Here is a 21529-nt window from a genome sequence, read left to right on the forward strand (position 1 = left end):
ACCTTAAATTATATTTAACCTGAGGTTGTATATAAACATTTTAATGTTATTCACTTAAGGATCTCAGAGATACATGTCCAAGAAGGAGAACCTATAAAGCTACTCTAAAATATGAAAGCTAAAAGGAATAAGACTAACTATAAATTTTCTATTTTGGAAATAATAAAATTGTATTCAACACTAATGAACAGTTTTTTTATGTGAGCAATGTATTTACGAACGCCAGAGTAAAACTACAAAGGTACTCTGCTTCCTACTACTCAAGGTCAATTTTGAAATTATTTGGAATGCCTAGATATAGCAATAACCTTGGTGATAAAGAGAGAAAGGATTTGCAACACTTGAGAACAAATATGGAAACCAGAGGAAAAAGGCTGATTTCTGGATATACCAAGATCTAGACATCTTTCCTAAAATACATATACATAAATAAAAGTGGGAGAGAGCCTTTTACTTCTATTCATTGCAAAACTCATATTTGCATTTCCTAATCCTCTAGATTCTTCTCCATTGCTGGGGCTCATTTTTCACTGGCCCCTATTTTCAATATATTTGAGAGCTAGAAGTAACTTGAGAGACACTCCAACCTCCTCATTTTTACAGATGAAAAAACTAAAGCTATGTTTTTATTCAATTAATATTTACTAACCCATGAGGAGAAGAATAAAGACAAAATTCAACAAAACTTTGTCCTTGCCTTAAATAAACTTATAAGCCACTGGAATTAAATTAAATTATGTACACAGATAACAATAATGTAATCACATCACTTAATGATAAAGGTTAAAAAATTAATCTATGAGCAAGCTAGGAATAGTCTGCAGTCCTTATCTTTTCTCTGTCACAAGATTTCATAACAAGCTAAACTTCAAAGTCAAAGGATTTAAACTTAGGAAGAGATTTAAACACTTAAACTTTATTGATAAACTATTTACTTGAGTTAAAATTTCTATAATGCCAGATGATTTTGCCATATATAAGCATGTTAGGTAAAGAGCATGATTACTACTACTAATAATAAGAGTAATTATTATTAACACTATTTTTGACCATTTATTCTGTGCCAGATCTTTACATAGATAACCTTATTTAACCTTCATAACAACCTTGTGAAACAGGAGTCATTATCATCTGCATTTTACTGTAAAGGAAACAGCTTATGCACAGTCATGCAAGTAGGGAGTGGTGGAAAAGAAATATGAACTCATGCAATCTGACAGGAAAGTCAGTACTCTAAACTAGTAGTTCTCTTGCATAATATAATATGTAAGAGTATATTAACAGGTTCTGATCTCCTAGATTCCAGGTAAGTTGGATTTGACACTGTAAATGGCCTCAGAAATAGCAGCCTTGACTTAATCTTGTTTAGGCAGATTTAAGGAAATAGGCTATAAAGAAAAAGGTTAATTTTCACAAGGAAATATTCCAAACTTATACATTTATAGGACACTACTACCTAAAGATCATTTCTTTAACATAACTTCAACATTTACTGAAAGCTTGTATGCTGGCACAATATTAAACATTGTACATTGATAAAAAATTAACATGGTCTCTTCTCTATGCTCATGTTAATTAAACATTTATAAATTGTCTACTTTTGACATTTGTGCCAGGTGTGAAAGAAGACAAAGACATATAAGACATATGAGCTAACATCTTAAAAAAATCTAGACAGCTAAAACATTAACAAACAAAGATTTCAATAATACCATTAGGGCAAATTAGAAATACATATAAATTCACAAGTCTATATATAATTAATTTCCATAAGAGGAACAGACAAAAAAATACTACAAGTTGAGAGAATTAGAGATCATTATTGGCTGGAGAAGCTTCAAGGAAAGGAAGGCACATAAATAGGACCTTCCTTTAAGAATGCACAGGATATAGAAAAAAGAAAAGAAGGAACACAGGACAGGCATTCCAAGAGAAGGAAAAATAATATGGACAAAAGTACCAGGAACAGGTTTAAGAAAATATAAGGCACATTCAAAGGACGAGGAAACAATGTGAGTAGAACAAAAGTTTTCACATATGGACAGCATGGTTGAAAAGGCAGGAAGAAGCCAAATTATAGGGAGAACTGTATCATACATACCCATAATTAAATATTTTAAAGTCAGTTTAATACTTTTACAAATATACTATGCAAAAATGGAAAAAAATTAAAATCCCTAGTTCAAGAAAATTTATAAATTCTTTTTTTCTGTAATATGTAGCTTTTGCTAATTAAAAAAAGGTTTGAAAAAGTTGCTTTGGACGGGAGGAAGCAATTTTATTAATATTTAAAAGGTTTTGGCTGGAGTAACATGAATGAATACCTTTTAAAAATCAAAAGAGTAAGAATGGATGAAGAGATTAAAGCCACAGGATGAGGCTAAAACTGATGGTACACATGTGAGCTAAAGGTCTGAACTAAGGCAGCACACGAGTACATACTGATAGATGGTTAGAAATAACAAAAAATTTGATGACATTTCCTTGAGCAATCTTATCCACCTACAACAGGATCAGCTGGTTTCAAAAACAATTGAACATAATTTCTGACTGCTGAGGATTTTTGACATAATACGTGAGAAAATCTAGAAGAAGGCTACACCCATGATTGAAAATGTATTCTACTTCTCCCTAAGGCTTAGTCAGACTACATGAGTAGACCAGAAACTCAGAGGTAATCTCGCAGGAAACCTTCAAGATTGAAAAAGAGAGTACAAGCTAATTTGGCTTTGTTAGATTATTTCATGCAGAATAATAAATGATGACTATATTTGGCTCTCAGGTAAGGTTTAGTCGATCCTGGACTCTGTATAGCTCAGATATCCTATAATTGCATGTAGGATGTGAATATCTTAATTTTGATTTAAGTTTAATGCTGTGCAGTGTGGCCACCTTGATGAAATGAACTGATGCTTCAGGCAGATCATTCACCTCTGCCTTAGTGTGGTGCTATGGTTTATCACTTTGAGTATTTTTTAAATGATCAATTTTATACTACCTGGCTTGCCTTCTGCATCAAGACTGGCTACTCTGACTGAGTAAATAAGACATATTCTGAGTTATTAAGATACTTTGCCCGATCATATTTTGAAATGACCTGAGAACTTTTGCTAAAGCAGACATAAAGTAGTTGTTGTGGTGTAATGCAAAGAGCATAGACTCCGAAGTCAGTGATCTGGCTTGGAATCCCAGTCCCACCACTTAAGACATGATATGTGGTAAAATATAAAACGGCACACATGAAAAGTCCCAGTTTCCATCTCCCAATCAGCAGTCCTCTGCAGGAACAATCATGGTATGTATCTTTTTAGAAGATGAAAATGAAAATGAAAATACATCATGCAAAATTTGTATAAACATGTTCATGGCAGCTTTATTCATAACAACTCCAAATTGGAAAAAAACACAAATGTCTAACAACAGATGAAGGGCTAAAAACCAAAAGGAGTGACCTACTAATACACAAAAAAAGTATGAAATTCAAAAACATGCTGAGCAAAAGAAGCTAGACACACAAAAAATATATGCTCCATGATTTCCATTTATATGAAATCTTAGAACAGGTAAAACTTATTCGTGGAAGTGGTTCTCAACTAGGGAAATTTTTCCTCCTCCTCCCCAGACAATGCTGGAGACATTTTTTGTTGTCACAATTGGGGTGCCATGGAGTGGAGGTGATTGCTACTGGCATCTAGTGGGTAGAGGCCAGGGATGCTGTTAAACATTCTTTAATATACAGGGCAGTATATTAAAAGAACTATCATGTGTTCTTTTTGCCATGGCAAAGAACTGTTAGGCCCAAAATGTCAACAATGCCCAAACCCAGGTTGAGATATCCTGTTCTAAGTGATTAGTGGGGATCTAGATGGGAGTAAGGATATTGAGTGCAAAGAGTAAAGATATTCTGGGGATAATAAAAATATTTCATATTGTAACTGGTAGTGATTAATTTTTCAAAACTCACCAAACTGTACATTTAAAATGTGTGCATTTATTGTATGCAAATTTTATCTTAAAGTTGTCGCTAAAAAGTATAGTGCCTGTCAAATAACATAAAACCATGTTAAACAGTTTATACCAATTTTTGCTTTTTAAAATATATGAATAGAAAATGAAGGAAAGGGAAATACCATTTAAGACAGGAAAAGTAAATACCACTCCTGGGATTATGGATAATTTTGATGTTTTCCCCCTTATTTTCTTGTTTTGTATTAACTAAAAATACAAAAACTATCATACACACACATATATTTCGTGGTAATGTGATTCAGGTAACTGGAAAAAAAGGAAAAATGCTTAAAGCAATAAACCAGTTTACAAGGGAGCCTTCTGGAGTTCTGTAATAGCCAGTAAACTAGAAACTCTAGGTATTTTATAGATAACCGACACCAACAGGGGAGCCAGGAGCAAGTGCAACACCAGCCAAGGGTTGGAGGCGGGCAGAGAGAAGTCACTGTGGGATCCTTTTGCCTCCACCGCAAAAGACACCCCCCACCCTCAAACTCTCGCTCCCTAAAACGTCCCTATACTCAGTATCCACCCAGAAATGCCCCTCTACCCCACAGTAACTTCTTATAATCCCAACAACCCTGCTGGAATGTGACACATCTCTCTCCAGTACTTAAATGAGGGTAAGAGAAAAGCACAGGTGCACATGAATATTTAATTGTGATTTTTGGTCACAGGACTTAAGTTATTTCAGGAAACTAAAAAATGTATAATGCAAAGGCATTTAGAAGTACATTTTTACTCTAAAATAATGCTAAATTATTTAATGAGTCTAAATTATAATTCTTTCAAGAAAAAGTTTATAAGGGTAACTTTTTACTATAAACAGTAATATAAAGTCATAATAAGGCAGGCTGAAAATGTAAGGAAATTCTTTAAAATTAAATGAATAAAGTTATGAAGGAGTAACTCATTTCATTGTAACTAACATGGTTGAAAGTATAGCAGATACAATTCAGTTATGTTCAACAATAGGCCAGGGATTATGCAAAGTTGAGGAATTTATTGTAAAGATGTCTCTGAAGAACTGACTATGGAGAAACGTTATATTGTCAACAAAGCAAATACAAAAGGGCTAAAGGCTACGATGGAGGTTTGAAAGTAGTACAAGGAAAGAAACAAACCATTACCTAAGGTGGGAGAGTGTGGAAAGCAGTTACACAGGTGATACTTGAGCTAGAGCTTGTCAGGTGAAAATCTGATAATTGATAATTTAGAATTCTTTTTTTAAAAAGCCACAACCATCACAAACAACTTTGTGACACTGCTCTTTGTCACATTTTATAAGTCTTACAGGTCAGCAATGAGAAAATCTCTTATGTTACATACTGAGTAAGGAATTTATACCTATTAAGAAAATACCATATCCAAGAAGGAAATGTGCTTATGATTTAGCTTGATAGAAAACGCACTCTTTGCACTTCACTTCATCTAAGTTTGGCAATTTAAGTCGCTGGCACCATTCAAAAGTAAAGACACACACACACACACACAAATCAATTAGGCTACAGTAATAAAACTCTATATTAACATGTTAATATAGAATTAACATATGAGGTCAAATTCTAGATGGCTTCATGTAGCACACACAAACATCTCATACATGCGTAAGGGAAAGTAAGATACCTCCCAAAGGGAGGACACTGGGAATCCTATATACAGTACATCCCTGATAGCAAGTTTTCAAGCCATAAGAAACGCTTATAAATAAATATATGATGAATGGGGTAAGCGATTACTCTATGCTGCTAAAAATGATTATAACGAGATAAAAAAGTAAACTATCTTATGCAGAGAAAAAAGCCAGTAAGGTAGTAGGACAGTGACATAGACTGCAGTCAGAACCTGCCTACACTGCTCCTTGGATTTCCTGTAATTTTGAACACTACTTAAATTAAGGCATTGAAAGTGAATTACATCGACATTATTTAAACAGAACAAATTTTATGTAGCAGAAAACCCAATTTTGGGGTGAGAAAGTCGTCCCCAAAACAAAGGGTCTTCAGTGCATCTGACTTTGCGGAGAGAGAAGTATTTCCTAGTCTCTCTCGACTTCGAGTCTCAGAATTACTACGGGCAGTTTAAGAAACACTATTTCCTGGTAGTGTGATTCAGGTAATTGGAGAAAAAGGAAAAATGCTTAAAGCAATAAACCAGTTTACAAGGGAGCCTTCTGGAGTTCTGTAATAGCCAGTAAACTAGAAACTCTAGGTATTTTATAGATAAACGACACCAACAGCGGAGCCAGGAGCAAGTGCAACACCAGCCAAGGGTTGGAGGCGGGCAGAGAGAAGTCACTGCGGGATCCTTTTGCCTCCACCACAAACGACACCTCCCCACCCTCAAACTCTCGCTCCCTAAAACGTCCCTATACTCAGTACCCACCCAGAAATGCCCCTCTGCCCCACAGTAACTCCTTACAATCCCAACAACCCTGCCGGAATGTGACAGGCTGCGTCCACTTACTGAGCTGTCCCCCGCCTGACGCTGTACTCGGTTCCCGACCTCCAACGCCTCCAATGCCGGCTGCTCCAGGGACGCCTGGTGCCCCGATCCCTGGCGGGGTCCCACTCTGCCTCTCGAAGTTGCCTGGATTGGAGAAGTAGTCGCGCAGCCGAGGCAACTCGCGGCCGCTCTCTAATAGCTCCGTGTGCAGCTCCAAGGCGGTCAGCAAGTATTGATCGCGCAACAGCTGAGCCGCGATCGCATCAATTGACAATCGGGCAGGGGTCTCCCCAGTGCTCCCCAGGGCCACCGCACCAGCCGACGTCTCCCCAGGGATCCCTGGCCGCGCGCTGCTTCCTAAGGCCACGGGATCCTGTGGCGATAGCGAGCCTGCAGAGCCAGGATCTAGGCCACCCCCGGCAGCCAGACGAAGTACTGCCCGCCGCTCCTCTGTCGCCGCTACCTCGTCATCGTCCTCGTCCGAATCGCTGAGGAATGGATTCACGCCGCCGCCACCACTGCCACTACCTCCAGGAGCCATCGCCGCCATCTTATCCTGTCAGGAGTGTGGGCGCCTCCCTGACTGGCTCTGACAGGCCGCAGCCTGAATCCCTCCTAAGCCTCAGTGGACACAGCGCACCTCCACAGCCTGGGCCTGACCACGTCCCGCCTCCCGACCCAGAGATCAGGCGTAGGCTCAGAGGCAGGAGGTCGGGATGCAGCAGCACCTGCCGCCTCAGCCGCTGCTGCACCAGCAGCCGGGCTCTGCAGGCGTCTTCCTGGTCACCACTCTCGCGAGAATTGGTGCGTGCCCGGCCCATCTCCCCGCCTCAGCCCCGCCCCTGCCCACCTCAGCCCCGCCCATTCTCTGTTCCAGATAGCAAAGATTGAAGGCCGCGCTCTCCGCTCAAACGCAAAACCCCGCCCATAACTCCTCCATTATTGGACAGAGAAGGAGGGCGGGGATTGGAGTTATGGGGGACTGGCCCCAGAATTATCGCGAGAGTAGCCGCGGCCTGATAGATGTCAGGGGCGTTCCGTGGTTGAGAGGTGGTTGTGGTGGTGGGTTAGGGACATCCCTCCTGGCTGTCGTTTCAGGGGAACAGAGGGACCCTGCTCAAGAGCTTTCATGGCATTGGGTCCTGCCTTCGCGCTGAGGAGGACTCGTTCCCGAGATCAGGCCTGACCCGGATAAGCTCCAGGTAAAGTTCAGGGACCGGTGCGCTGAGGTGCGGCGGCACGGGAACTGTGGCCTCTCACCCGCGGACGCCCTGCTCCCTCAGAGCGCTTCACTTTTTCTCATTGCTGCCAGTGGGTGATGTTTGCTCCGCGCGTGTAGCAAGTGCCCAGTGCAGTAGTCAGAATGTGACTTCTCCTTCCCTTCCCTGCCATGTGCTTGCTCACTTCGGGGCCTAGCTGCAGCACCGACTTCTTACAGCTCTGAGCGCGTCTTCCCGCCCCGGAGTTAATTGTGTAAAAGGCGTAAGGGTGGGAGATGGGGACGCTAAACAGAAAATGAAACAGAGGTTTGGATTTGCCTGGATCTGTGAACACCTTCCATGTGGGCAACAAACTATTAGGTGCTCAATAAACACTTAGGATATACACAACAGGGACCCTTCAAAATGTCAAATGCTGACCCACCAATAGAAAAATAGGAAACTTAAGCCTAGAAAGTTTTAATATCCTGGCCAAATCAACTGCACTATTAAGTATTCAAAGGAGTTGACGTCATTTCTCCTGTATACAAAACTAATTCTTTTACCACCATGCCTTGCAACCTGACTCGTTCATTTAGATTCAAGGTTTGATTGTGGAACTTAACTATTTTAAAGTTGGGTTTCCTTTATTAGGTGTTAGCACATAAAATAAGTAGACTCCTAAGTTTAGAAGATCAACATTTATCTTTTTTGTCATTCCTTGATTACACTCTGAGGTGGTAAAGGGAATAAATGCAGTCAATACTATTAGACTGCTATTCTCCATAGCTTCTATAATATTTTCTTCACACGCAAATTGCCTCTTTTGCAGCTTTCAGATTTCCTTTCTTACTGTACAGCTCCCAATAGGCAGCAGTAATTATGACTATTAGGTAAGTGACATATTACATTGAAGCAGTAAAGTGTCTCTTTTAACTCTGTGGAAAAATTAAAATAGAGCATTCTTATATATCCTTAGCTCAGGTTATTGGTTTCCATGTAAAGGTATGCCAACGGTTAAGTGCAGGCTTTAATTTCAGTTTACCCAGGCTCAGTAAACTAAAATTTTCATTTGAATGAAACTTTGAGTTTTTAAATTTTGTTTTTGCTACAGATTTTTTTTTCAAAATAGTGTTAGTACTATAATTTTAAAGTACTTTCTATGGTACATTAGCTCCTGATGTTTTAACCGTCAGTGTTTTTCTGTGCCACATATTAAAGAAAAACATGAAAAAAAAATCCCCAATATTAGGAAATAGTATCAGAATGACCAATACTATATGCTGTTGCATATTTCATAGCAAAAGGGATTGCTGATCCTTATTTAATTCAGTTTTCCGGAGAAATTAAAAATGGAACTAATTTCTGGAATAGAGAAACAACAATGGCATGGGAAAGACATGATTAGAAGTGGACTGTGTGTGCACTTTGGGTTCCTGAAGAGGATTGTGCTTATCAGAAAAGCCTACATTCAAATTCCAATTCTACCAATTACTTATTTTGAGACCTTGAAAAAATTACCTAACCCCTCTCAGCCTGACTTGCATTCATCTGTCAGAGATGATTTTGACAAAGGTGTCACAGAATTGTGTCCCAGTGCCTGGTACTTGGTACATAGTGAACGTTGTTACTCTGATCAGTTATTGATTAATGAAATATTACTATATATTGAGGATATTTGACAGGTTTTAAAAAATAAAACAAATATCAACTGTTTTAGCAACTGTTTTAGCAAAACCTGAAAAAGCAATTGAGTCAGTAGAGCTGAAAGGCAGTATCTTTAGTTTAGGATCTGAGTTCTAAAATGCAAGTTGAAAATAGATTTAAAATGTTTTCTCACAGAGTTGTAAGAAATTGGATGTAGAAGTTCTTCCATGACTGACTTACTATATAAATCTGTAGTTTCCTTCTACTTTCTGTCCTATAACCATGGAGTGTGTGTGTGATGTTGTAAGCCCATAACAAATCAACTTTCTAGTCTTCCCAGTAGGTACTTTTCTTTTCCACAATACATAGAGGTTTGGTATCAATTAAAAATGTATAAGAAGTAGCACACTCTAGAATATTAATAATTGCTGATCTCTACTTATCATAATTTATTATTAATAGTTTTGGGAAATTTCCTTTCTACTTAGAAAGATTTTCATTAATCTAGGCCTTTTTAGCTGATGTTTCATCTGAATAATAAAGATAGTCTTTAAAGGTTTTACCTTAATAATGAAAATGTAAAAGATGGCTTTTCTCCCAAGCATGTCACTCATTTTAGTATTTAAAAAATTACTTTTGGCTTTATTAGTCTTAAAATAATCATAAGTAACATTGAAGTTTTAGTAATATCTAATGTTTTATTGTTTTTCAGTGTGTGGTAAAGGTTCCACAGGTATAAGTTAGATAACTTTTTTGTTGCATGGATATATTTTTTAAAAATTTTGGTACTTATGCACGTAGTTTGGAGGTTTCCAAGCAATTCAACCATGGCAAACAAACTTTTCTTTTTCAATAAATCTGAATAAAATGTGATTCTCTTTAAAGAGAAATATTAAGTAATAATATTGATTAATACACATGTGCTTGGCAATAGTAAAATAAGTAGTTTGTGAATGTTGATTTGAAATCACTGCAATTTTATGTATAGTAAGTTACTTTATCATGAAAAGTGATTTTTTGGTTTGTTTGTTTTTAAATATTTTCAATCTTTACAGGTCTTGTTCCGGAGAAACAAAACGAGTAGCAAGGCAGCCTCTAGTGGCTGTAGTACATATTGCATTTACCTGTGAAATAATCCTAAATAATTTACTTACATGTTGAGCTTCCAAGTGTGTAGGACTGTGATTGGTGCTGAAGATGCCCTGTCCTGCTGTCACAGAATTATGGTGAAGTGTCAGAGACAGACATTAATCCAAATAATCAAAGATGTAGCTATGTAATTACAAACCAAAGTAAACGTTTTGGCTTCTGACTTAGCCTGCATATTCCCTGAGGAAGTAATGCTTGAAAGGAGATGTTAGGAGACGATAGGGTAAAAGAGGGGCGGGATAGGTTGGAAGTGCATTCTTTGGAAAGGAATTGTACCTATGAAGGTCCTACAGCAATGACAAGCATGGGATACTTGAAATAAAAGAAGAGAGGTGAGATACCTAAAGCAAGGGGGAGTTCTACGAGGTTAGGAAAGGAGGGAGAGGCTAGTCCATGTAAGACCTTGTTAGTCATGTGAAAGATTTTAGTGTTGATTAGGATGGAGAGAGATGTTTGGATTTGCATTTTGAAAAAAGCAAAACAAAAGAGTGATACTCTGACTACACAGCAAGAAATGTGTCAGGGAGAGGTTAGAGTGATATGGGGAGACCTATTTGTGCATTGCAATAGTGCAGGTGAGAAATGGTATACATCTTGGATGGCAGGGGGTCAGTAGAGATTAAAACAGATTCAAGAAACAAAGTAGACATGATTGTTGGATTGAATATGGGAGAAAAATAGGATATAAAGAATGACTCCTAGTTCTCTGACTGGCGTGCTTGAGTGGAAGGTGGTGCCATCTTCTATGATTGTGAACACTAGAGATTTTGGAGGGTAATAAACAAGTCTCATGGGGAATATTATGAATTTGACTTTAACCTACTCAATTTGAATGTCTTTGAAATATCCAAGATTTATCAAGGTTGGAATTATGTACGTGGATTTGGAGCTATAATTTGTTGAGACTTTGCATATAGGTGATAACTGAAGATAAGGATACAATTAAACATGTCAGGATAGAGAATATAGAGTGAGAAGAGAAGATGGCCTAGGACCAAGTTTTGGGTAACTCCAAAACTTAATGTCTAGATAGAGACTAGTCTATGTTGGTCAGAGACATAGGTGGAAAATGAAAAGAGTAATTTTCACAGAAGCCAAGGGATGAGAACTTATTAAAAAAAGAAGGCATGGTTAATTAAGTCAATTGAATGGAGAAACCACAAAAAATGCAGACTAAAAAATAGCTATTGGACTTTGCACTATTAGCTGTCTTAGTGAAAGCTTTATCTCTAAAGTAATGAAAACAAGGCTTAATTTAGGTTGTTTGAGAATTGGTTAGGGCAAAAAGAGGTCACACTCAGTATTTTTAAGAAGTTTGGCTGTGTTGGGGGAAAAGGGTAAAAGATGCCTTTAAAATTTTTTTATTAGTCCTTTTATATAGGAGATGTATCCTTGCCAGAGATGTGACTTAATTCATTTTCAGTGCTGTGCAGTATTTCATTATAGATAAACAATATAAACAATTTATCTGTTCCCTGTTGTTAGATACTATTTCCAAATTTTACTATTACAAATAGTGAAAGCCAAGATTTGAATTTAAAATTTTTTACTCATGTTTGTTTCTGATGTGTAATTTATCTTACTGAATTCTAAAGTGGTAGCTGTACTAATACTTGTCATTTGGTTAAAAACATAAATTTGATCTCTATCTCATACTATATGCACAAATAAATTCTAAATAATGAAAAGCAAAAAGCAAAAATCTAAAAGTATTAGAAGAATATGTATGACATAAGAACAAGGGAACTTTTCTGATATAATACGACACACAAAAAACTCACTCCAGAAAGGGTAAGTTTGATGAATTGTACTGTATAAAAATTTAAAACTTTATTTTATCAAAAGTCACTAGGAACAAAGTTTATATATGAATATGTATATCTAATGTATATAAACACACATAATGTACAAGTCAAGGAATAGGCTGAGAACTCTAATCCTTTCTGATTAAAGGATATGAATAGGCAATTGAATGATAAAGATATGTGAGGATCCTTTTTGATAGCATGGTCGGAGAACCATCTGAAGAGGGAACGTTTAAACTGGGTCTTGGAGATACAAACATACCTCAGAGATATTGCAGCTTCAGATCCATACCACCACAATAAAGCAAGCCAACGAATTTTTGGGTTTCCCAGTGAATATAAAAGTTATGTTTATACTATACTATGGCCTATTAAGAGTGTACAATAGCATTGTTTAAAAAAACAATGCACAAACCTTAATTTAAAAATACTTTGTTGCTAAAAATGCTAATGATCATCTGAGCGTTTGGTGAGTAGTCATTTTTTTGCCAGTGGAGGGACTTGCCTCTGTGTTGATGGCTGCTCACTGATCAGGGTGGTGGTTTGCTGAAGGTTGGGGTGGTTGTGGCACTTTCTTGAAATAAAACAATGAAGTTTGCCGCATCAAATTGACTCTTCCTTTCATGAAAAATATCTTTATAGCTTGTGATGCTGTTTGATACCATTTAACCCACAGTAGAACTTCTTTCAAAATTGGACTAATCCTCTCAAACACTGCCACTGCTTTATCAACTAAGTTTAGGTCATATTCTAAATCCTTTGTTGTCATTTCAACAGTGTTCACAGCATCTTCACCAGGAGTAGATCCCGTCTTTAGAAACCACTTTCTGCTCATCCATAAGAAGCAATTCCTCATCTATTCAAGTTTTATTATGAAATTGTAGCAATTCAGTCCTATCTTCAGGCTCCACTTGTAATTCTGTTCCACCACATCTGCAGTGACTTTCTCCTCTGAAGTCTTGAGCCCCTAAAGACACCCATTAGGGTTGGAATCAACTTCTTTCAAACTCCTGTTAATGTTGATGTGATATTTTGACCTCCTTCCATGAATCATGAATGTTATTTTATTTTATTTTATTTTAGACAGGTCTCATTCTGTTGCCAAGGCCAGAGTGCAATGGCGTCATCATAGCTCACTACAACCTCAAACTCCTGGGCTCAAGCAATCCTCCTGCCTCAACCTCCTGAGTAGCTGGGACTACAGGTGTACGATACCACACCTGTCTGATTTTTTTATTTTTTGTACAGACAGGGTCTTTCTATGTTGCTCAGGCTGGTGTCAAACTTCTGGCCTCAAGCAACCCTCCCGCTTCAGCCTCTCAAAGTTCTAAAGTTACAGGTGTGAGCCACCATGCCAGGACTGTGAATGTTCTTAATGGCATCTAGAATGGTGAATCCTTTCCAGAAGGTTTTTAAGTTACTTTGCCCAGATCCATTATAGGAATCACTATCAATGGCAGCTATAGCCTTATGAAATATATTTCTTAAATAATAAGACTTTAAAGTTGAAATTTCTCCTTGATCCATGGGCTACAGAATGGATGTTGTGTTAGTGGGCATGAAAGCAGCATTAATCTCCTTGTATATTTCCATCAGAGATCTTGGGTGACTAGGTGCATTGTCAATGAGCAGTAATATTTTTAAAAGAAATCTTTTTTTCTGAGAAGTAGGTCTCAATACTGGTCTTAAAATATTCACTTAACCATGCTGTAAACAGATGTGCTGTTATCCAGACTTTATTGTTCCATTGATAGGGCACAGGCAGAGCAGATTTAACATAATGCTTAGGGGCTGTAGAATTTTTGGAGAGGTAAGTAAGCATGTGCTTCGACTTAAAAGTTACCAGCTGCATTAGCTCCTACCAACAGAGTTGCCCTGTCTTTTGAAACTTTGAAGCCAGTCTTTGACTTCTCTGTAGCCATGAAAGTCCTATATGATATCTTCTTGCAATAGAAGGCTGCTTCATCTGCATTGAAAATCTGTTGTTTAGTGTAGCTACCTTCACCACTTAGCTAGACTTTTCTGGATTACTTGCTGCACCTTCTACATTACCACTTGCTTCAGCTTGCACTTTTATGTTATGGAGACTTATTTCTTCAACCTCATGAATCAACCTCTGCTAGCTTCAAACTTTTCTTCTGCAGTTTCCTCACCTCTCTCAGCCTTCGTAGAATTTAAGAGTTAGGGCCTTGCTCTGGGTTAAGCTTTGCTTTAAGAGAATGGTGTGGCTGGTTTGATCTTCTATCTTGGCCACTAAAACTTTCTCCATATCAGCAATAAATCTGTTTCATTTTCTTAGCATTTGTGTGTTCATTGGTGTAGCACTTTTAATTCCCTTCAAGAACTTTTCCTTTGCATTTACAACCTGGCTAACTGTGGCACAAGAGGCCTAGCCTTCTACCTTCTTGGCTTTTGACATTGCTTCCTCACTAAGCTTAATCATTTCTAGCTTTTGAGTTAAAGTGAGAGAAATGTGACTCTTTTCACTTGAACACTCAGAGACCATTGTAGGGTTATTAATTGACCTAATTTCAACATTTCTATGTCTGAGAGAATAAGGAGGGAGGAAAGGGAGAGAGACAAGGAAACAGCCAGTCAGTGGGGCAGTCAGAACAGACAACGTTTATCGATTAAGTTCTCAGTCTTATATGGGCATGGTTCATGGTGCCTCAAAACAATTACAATAGTAACATCAGAGATCACTGATCACAGATCACCATAACAGGTATAGCAGTAATGAAAAAGTTTGAAATATTGGGAGAATTGCCAAAATGTGACATAGAGACACAAAGTGAGCACATGATGTTGGAAAAATGGCACCATTAGACTTGCTCCATGCAGAGTTGCCACAAACTTTCAGTTTGCAAAAATCGCAATATCTGTGAAGTGCAATAAAGCAAAGTGTGATAGAATGAGGTATGCTTATATGTAGAATATATAAAGAACTATTACAATTCAATAACAAGAAGATAATCCAGTTTAAAAATGAACAAAAATTGGAACATTTTATCAGAGAAGACATACAAAGAGTCAGCAAGCCTATGAAAAAATGCTCAATAACATTAGTCATTGAGGAAATGTCTGTTAAAACCACAACAAGATACCGCTACACACCCACTTCAGATAAAATTTAAAAGACTGACGGTGGCACATGTGATGAGGATTAGAGCACCTGAAACTCTCATATATTGTTGATGGGAATAAAAATTGTACAGCCATTTTGGAAAACTGTTGGTTTCTTTTTTTTTTATTTCAGAGTATTATGGGGTACAAATGTTTTGGTTACATGGATTGCTTTTGTACTGCTTGAGTCAAAGTTATAAGTGTGACCATCACTGCTGAATGAAAGCAGTCACAGTAAAGTAAATACTACATGATTCCATGTCTATAACATTCTAGAAGAGTCAAAATTAATCTAGTATCACAGAAGGCAGATCAGTAGTTGCTTATGGATGGCATTGTGGGGCAGGGATTGGCGGGAGAGGGAAATGGGGGAACTTAATAGGGTGACAAACATGTTCTGTATCCTGATTCCAGTGGTGGTTACATGAGTGTATATATTTTGTTAAAAGTTATAAGACTTGAAATGGGTCCATTTTTGTGTATGAATTATACTTTAAAAAAGTTGATTGGAAAACTTAAAAATAGATTTCACTCATTAGAATGCATCAGAAAAAATTTAGTAAGACTATTAACCTTATAATAATTAACACTTGTTTAAATAAGTGTAATGTACTCTGATAGAGATTCTTTACACTATAAAAGAAAAAGAATTGTATGCAGCTAAAGGCAATTTTTATTTAATATTCATGTGTTTTCTATTTAATATCCATACAAAATATACATTGGTAGATAATTTTTTGGATCTGAAAGAATTATCACAGGGTTCTTTGGTTAACACTGAGAAATGGGCCACTAGATATTACATCTTTGCTTATGTCTTTTGATTAATGTTCCACATATCCTTGAAGGCTTGGTTAAATGTCAGTTATTCTTTAACACCTTTCCTTGGCCTACCTTACTAACTAGCTTTCTAACAGTCTCCCTGATTGATCTCTTTATCCACTATAATCCACTCTTTACATTCAGCTAATGTAATTAATGTATTATGTACATAATAATGATTATATGTAATAATCAACATATGTATTATTGCATTACTGTGTGAAATATGTATTAGAATATATCTGTGGCAGAGATAGTACCACAGATATATTCCATTCTGAGCAAATAATTCCATCTGTTCCCGCAAATTTCCGGTCTCCTTAAGTGAAACAGAACTACATGACTACCTCTGGCCAATGCCCAATGTTTATTTTAAAACAAAACTGGTTGTATATTGTATGTTCATAGCAGCATTATTCACAGTTCCCAGAAGGTGGAAGCAACCCAAAATGCCCATCGATAGGTGGATGGATAACCAAATTGTGGAATATACATACAATGGCATATTATTCAGTCCTCAAAAAGGAAGGAAATCTTGACACATACTACAACATGGAAGAACCTTGGGGACATTATGCGAAGTGAAATAAGCCAGTCACGAAAGGACAAATACTGTATGATTTCACGTAGATGAAATATCAAGAATAGTCAAACTCATAGAAACAGAAAGTAGAATGTGTTTGCCAAGGGGCTTGGGGGAGAGGGAAATGGGGAGTTGTTTGATGAGTATAGAGTTTCGGCTTTATAAGATGAAAAAGTTCTGGAGATCGGTTGCGCAACAGTGTGAGCATAGTTAACACTACTGAACTTAGTACATTTAAAAATAGCTAAAATGGTAAATGTTATATGAATTCTATAACAATTTTTAAAAAGCCCCTTAAACGGAAAGTCTTACGTTCCAGGAACCCCCTTAGTCCTGGGCGAAGTGAGATAATTAGTATCCTTACAGAGACCTTGCAACTTTGAACGTAAATATATTTGTTCCTTAAAAGCTAGCTGTTTTTGAACAGATGATGGTAAACCCGGAGGGTAAATTTAGAATATAAATACTTTTGTATTTATTCTCCATCATATTCTATGAGGTAATTTTAAGTAATCACCCCTCCTCCAAATGCTCTTAAAACAAAATTGTTTGAAAGCAACTGTATTTGTTGAAGCTCATGTATACTAGAAAGCAAGCAGACATTAACTCTGAGAATGTTGCCTTAGATTGCAAAATAGCATCTACTCAGTAAGGAATTTTTATACTTTGTGGAATATCTTTGATATTTAGTTGACTCTTGGTTCTCTCAGAAGATAAGTGACCTGTAATTTGACTTTTTGCTCTATTATAAATATATTTTTTATGATCTGTTTGACTTTGATAAGTGTTTTTTTTAATGTTTCATTTGTTTTTGCAGGGTATGTTTGCATTCTTTCTTTCCTTGATGTGATTCTTCACTCCAGGAAGAATAAGATGTGTCTGTTCCATGGTGTTTTTCAGCCCAGGGTCACTGTATGTAACTAATGCAGTTACATTACAAGTAAGATAAGTTACAGTACTTTTTTTTTTTTCGTAATCTACAGAGATTCACCAACAAAAGCAAATTACAGACTGGCTTGAAAAATACTCCTATGTTCACTTTGCTCTTGGCAGTTTAATGGCATAAGTGTTAAAGTATTATTTGAATGTTTCGCATTGCGTAGGTTTTCTTCTTTAAGTATTTGTAAGCACATCAGATTTGTGACTATGTCTTCTTGCTGTTCTCTGTAGTACCCCAGCACACAATTTTATACCCAGCATGTGCGTAGAACATTTTTATTGAATGGATAATTTTCCCATAATGAGTACAAATTTTCTGAAGCACAGATGAACTTTAACTTGCTTCATGTGATTCAACCAAATGGATAGTATGTATGTTTCTTGCTCAATTTGGTGATAGTCAAGACAGACAGTAGACCCCTGAGCTAATTACTAAAGTAAAAAAAATAAAAAATCAACTCACAGACATTTAAATAATTAGAAGTAATTTAAATAATTTAAAATTCCAAGAATAGCAGATTAGCATGGGTTATATTTTCTATTTTATATAGGATTTGATTTGACTGAACCCTAATTCTTTTTAGGACTGATTTAATTTTTTGTTCTTTGGTTCTGTGTTAATTTTTATAAGCTTAGTATACGCATAAATTTATTATAGTTTATTGGACCTAAGTACTTATTATACTTGAACTTTTTCTTTTTGCTCGGGTGTACTTTATCACGTATTTCATTTCAGTATTATCTCTCATTATTAAATAATGCTTATTGTTACCACAGTAAATGAAAATGAGTTGTATAACATTTAAAAATTTATGTTCAATCTATGTAGTAATCAAAATATGTGAAAACACATATGATTGCATTAAGATTTACCCCGGTTTAATTTTGTTCTCTTTTTCAGTTTTTCTGGAAGATTAATTAGTTGCACTGGACATGCTGCTGTTCTTTACTTTGGGACTGCTAGTCCATTTTGTGTTCTTCGCCTCCATCTTTGACATTTATTTTACATCTCCCTTGGTTCATGGAATGACTCCTCACTTTACACCATTGCCTCCTCCAGCAAGAAGATTAGTGCTCTTTGTTGCAGATGGCCTCCGAGCAGATGCATTGTATGAATTAGATGAAAATGGAAACTCTAGAGCACCATTTATTAGGTAAGACATGTCAACAGATACAGAGACATCTCTTACAAATGTTATCCTGAGCTTAAGTAAACAGCAAAATATCTTACTGTTTATCTCACAGGGGGCACAGAGGTGATGATGAGAAAGAGAGTAGGGTGCTTGTGCATTTGCCTTTCTCTCTCTTTTTTTTTTTTTTTTTGAAACAGAGTCTCACTCTGTTGCCCAGGCTAGAGTGAGTGCCGTGGCGTCAGCCTAGCTCACAGCAACCTCAAACTCCTGAGCTCAAGGGATCCTCCTGTCTCAGCCTCCCGAGTAGCTGGGACTACAGGCATGCACCACCATGCCCGGCTAATTTTTTCTATATATATTTTTAGCTGTCCATATAATTTCTTTCTATTTTTAGTAGAGATGGGGTCTCGCTCTTGCTCAGGCTGGTCTCGAACTCCTGAGCTCAAACGATCCGCCCACCTCGGCCTCCCAGAGTGCTAGGATTACAGGCGTGAGCCACCACGCCCGGCCTTCTCTCTTTTTTTTTATTTCAAAATTTAAGGGGGTAAAAATGTTTTTGTTACATGGATACCTCGTATAATGCTTAAAAGTCAGGGCTTCTGTGTGGCCGTCACCCGAATAGTGTTCATTGTACCCTATGGGTAGGTTTTTACCCCTCAACCCCTTCCACCCTCCTCACTTCTTGAATTCCACTGGCCTTTACATCTCTTTGTGCCTGTGTGTGCCCATCATCTAACTCCCAATTATTAGAGAGTACATGTGGTATTTGTTTTTCCATTCCTGAGATACTTCACATAGGATAACGGTCTCTAGTTCCATCCAAGTTGCTGCAAGAGACATTATTTCATTCCTTTTCATGGTGGCTCAGAGAAATGCATAATATACTAAAGGATAAAAATAAATAAATGAGCAACTCAGGTCAATAGGGAAATATTGGTGGGAAAATAAAATCAAACCAGGGTTAAGTACGGTACATAAAAATGTATAACATAAATTCCTATAAATAATTAAAATATTTGAGTGAATTTCCTAGTTGCCAAAGAAAAGAGAGAAATATAATTCAGTTTAAAATTACTGGTTGTGAAGGAAAACTTGAGCTTTTCTGATAGCACTTTTGGTCTTAGTAAAGGAAATGCTGTGGGCCAAGGGCTCAAACGGTTAATATATTTTGTGTTGTATATCATTATATATTTATAATTTCAGGAGTCTTATACCTTGTTCTAAACTTGTTTTTGAAAAGTTTAATTTTTAGGAAATATGATATAAACTAACGATTTTAAATAGAAATATCCAAATTTCTTTGGATATTTCTTCCCTTTCAAGTCCAGTTTTCATTATATAACTCAAGAAGTTCAAGAATATTTCTTCTTTAACATCTGGTCCAATGGTTTTCAAACCATTTTCTTATTATGTATATATTTTATCAAAATTGCTTCTATTGTAAGGTAAATCAATATCAATAGAAAATATACCAATACTTATGAATATTTTTCTTCATAATATATTGAGAGTTAAGTATTTATCTTAAAAAATGTTATTGATGCATTCACTGTTTTATAACTTGTTGCTTTGCTGCCCTTTTACCTGTAATGGTATCACTGGTGGTTTGCCTTTTTCCCCGAATTTTGCAAATCACTGTTACCAGTTAAATAATGTTGATACATTTTAGGAAAAGAAACTTTTTGCCTGTCTTAATATCAAATTTAGGAATTTATCTCCAAATTAGGAGGGTAACCATTTCTCCTCCCCTTAATATTTTAAGAAATTTTCAACTATATACACACACACACACACACACGTGTGCCTGCACACACACATGGGTGTGCACATGTGTGTACCCCTAGTTTTAATTATTTTTTTTTTAACAATTTGAAAGTGAGGGATTGTGACACTTTACCCCTAACCACTTGAGCATGTATCTCTTAAGAACAAGGACTGTCTCTCATACAACCATAATACTATCATCACACCTGCTAAAATTTAACATTAATATAATAATATTGTATGTGTATCGGTTGTCTCTATGTAACAAACCATCTCAATACTTTGTGGCTTAAAACAACAGTGGTCTATTTTGTCTCATGATTCTGTGCAGTGGGTGAGTGGTTCTTTGTTGGTCTCACCTGGGCTCAGCTAGGATTTGAAAGATTCCTTTCCTTCTTCATTTTCGGCTCACTTTTTTGGTTTTGATTCGTTTTGTAATAATCTTATTTTTTTCTTAAAGCCTTATGAGAGTATTTAACCATAGTCTATGCTAATTATTTGTCTTAAATATCTTTTAGGAATATCATAATGCATGAAGGCAGCTGGGGGATATCTCATACACGTGTGCCAACAGAATCTCGGCCAGGTCACGTAGCCCTGATAGCTGGGTTTTATGAAGATGTCAGTGCAGTTGCCAAAGGTATTGTCTATTTAGACAATTTTATTAGATGAAAAATTTGTCATATAAATAGTGCTTCTTTACTACTGAATCATATCACAAAGTGAAAAGTATGTTTTTAGATACTTTTGAAAAGTGTTTTAGAGTGCTTTACTCACATGAACACACACTGGTATTGATTCCAGAATTAAGCTTTAGCCTTTCATCATCCCATGCTATTGAAGGGGTGTGGTTGGATGGATCCATGGTTTTCCTAGATGTTACTCTCAAAGTTCAAAAGTGATTTACATTCT

At 36.7% G+C, this 21529-nt stretch overlaps 2 protein-coding genes across 6 annotated transcripts in view; one reads left to right on the forward strand and one right to left on the reverse strand.

The window, feature by feature from the left end:
* RELCH (RAB11 binding and LisH domain, coiled-coil and HEAT repeat containing) overlaps window positions 1–7180 on the reverse strand; it is a 103235-nt gene extending 96055 nt beyond the window's left edge. For all 5 annotated transcript variants that reach the window (XM_069467925.1, XM_069467923.1, XM_069467921.1 and 2 more), the window contains exon 1: window positions 6475–7180. In XM_069467925.1, coding sequence (XP_069324026.1) covers window positions 6475–7003 — 529 coding nt within the window. In that variant the 5' untranslated portion in view covers window positions 7004–7180. The remainder of the gene's footprint in view (window positions 1–6474) is intronic.
* A 349-nt stretch (window positions 7181–7529) lies between these two features.
* PIGN (phosphatidylinositol glycan anchor biosynthesis class N) overlaps window positions 7530–21529 on the forward strand; it is a 91676-nt gene continuing 77676 nt past the window's right edge. The window contains exons 1-3 of the mRNA XM_069467927.1: window positions 7530–7655; window positions 18622–18874; window positions 21136–21257. Of these exons, the coding sequence (XP_069324028.1) occupies window positions 18654–18874; window positions 21136–21257 (343 nt within the window). The 5' untranslated portion in view covers window positions 7530–7655; window positions 18622–18653. The remainder of the gene's footprint in view (window positions 7656–18621; window positions 18875–21135; window positions 21258–21529) is intronic.

Source organism: Eulemur rufifrons, chromosome 5 (assembly GCF_041146395.1).
Source record: "Eulemur rufifrons isolate Redbay chromosome 5, OSU_ERuf_1, whole genome shotgun sequence".
Taxonomy (NCBI): domain Eukaryota; kingdom Metazoa; phylum Chordata; class Mammalia; order Primates; family Lemuridae; genus Eulemur; species Eulemur rufifrons.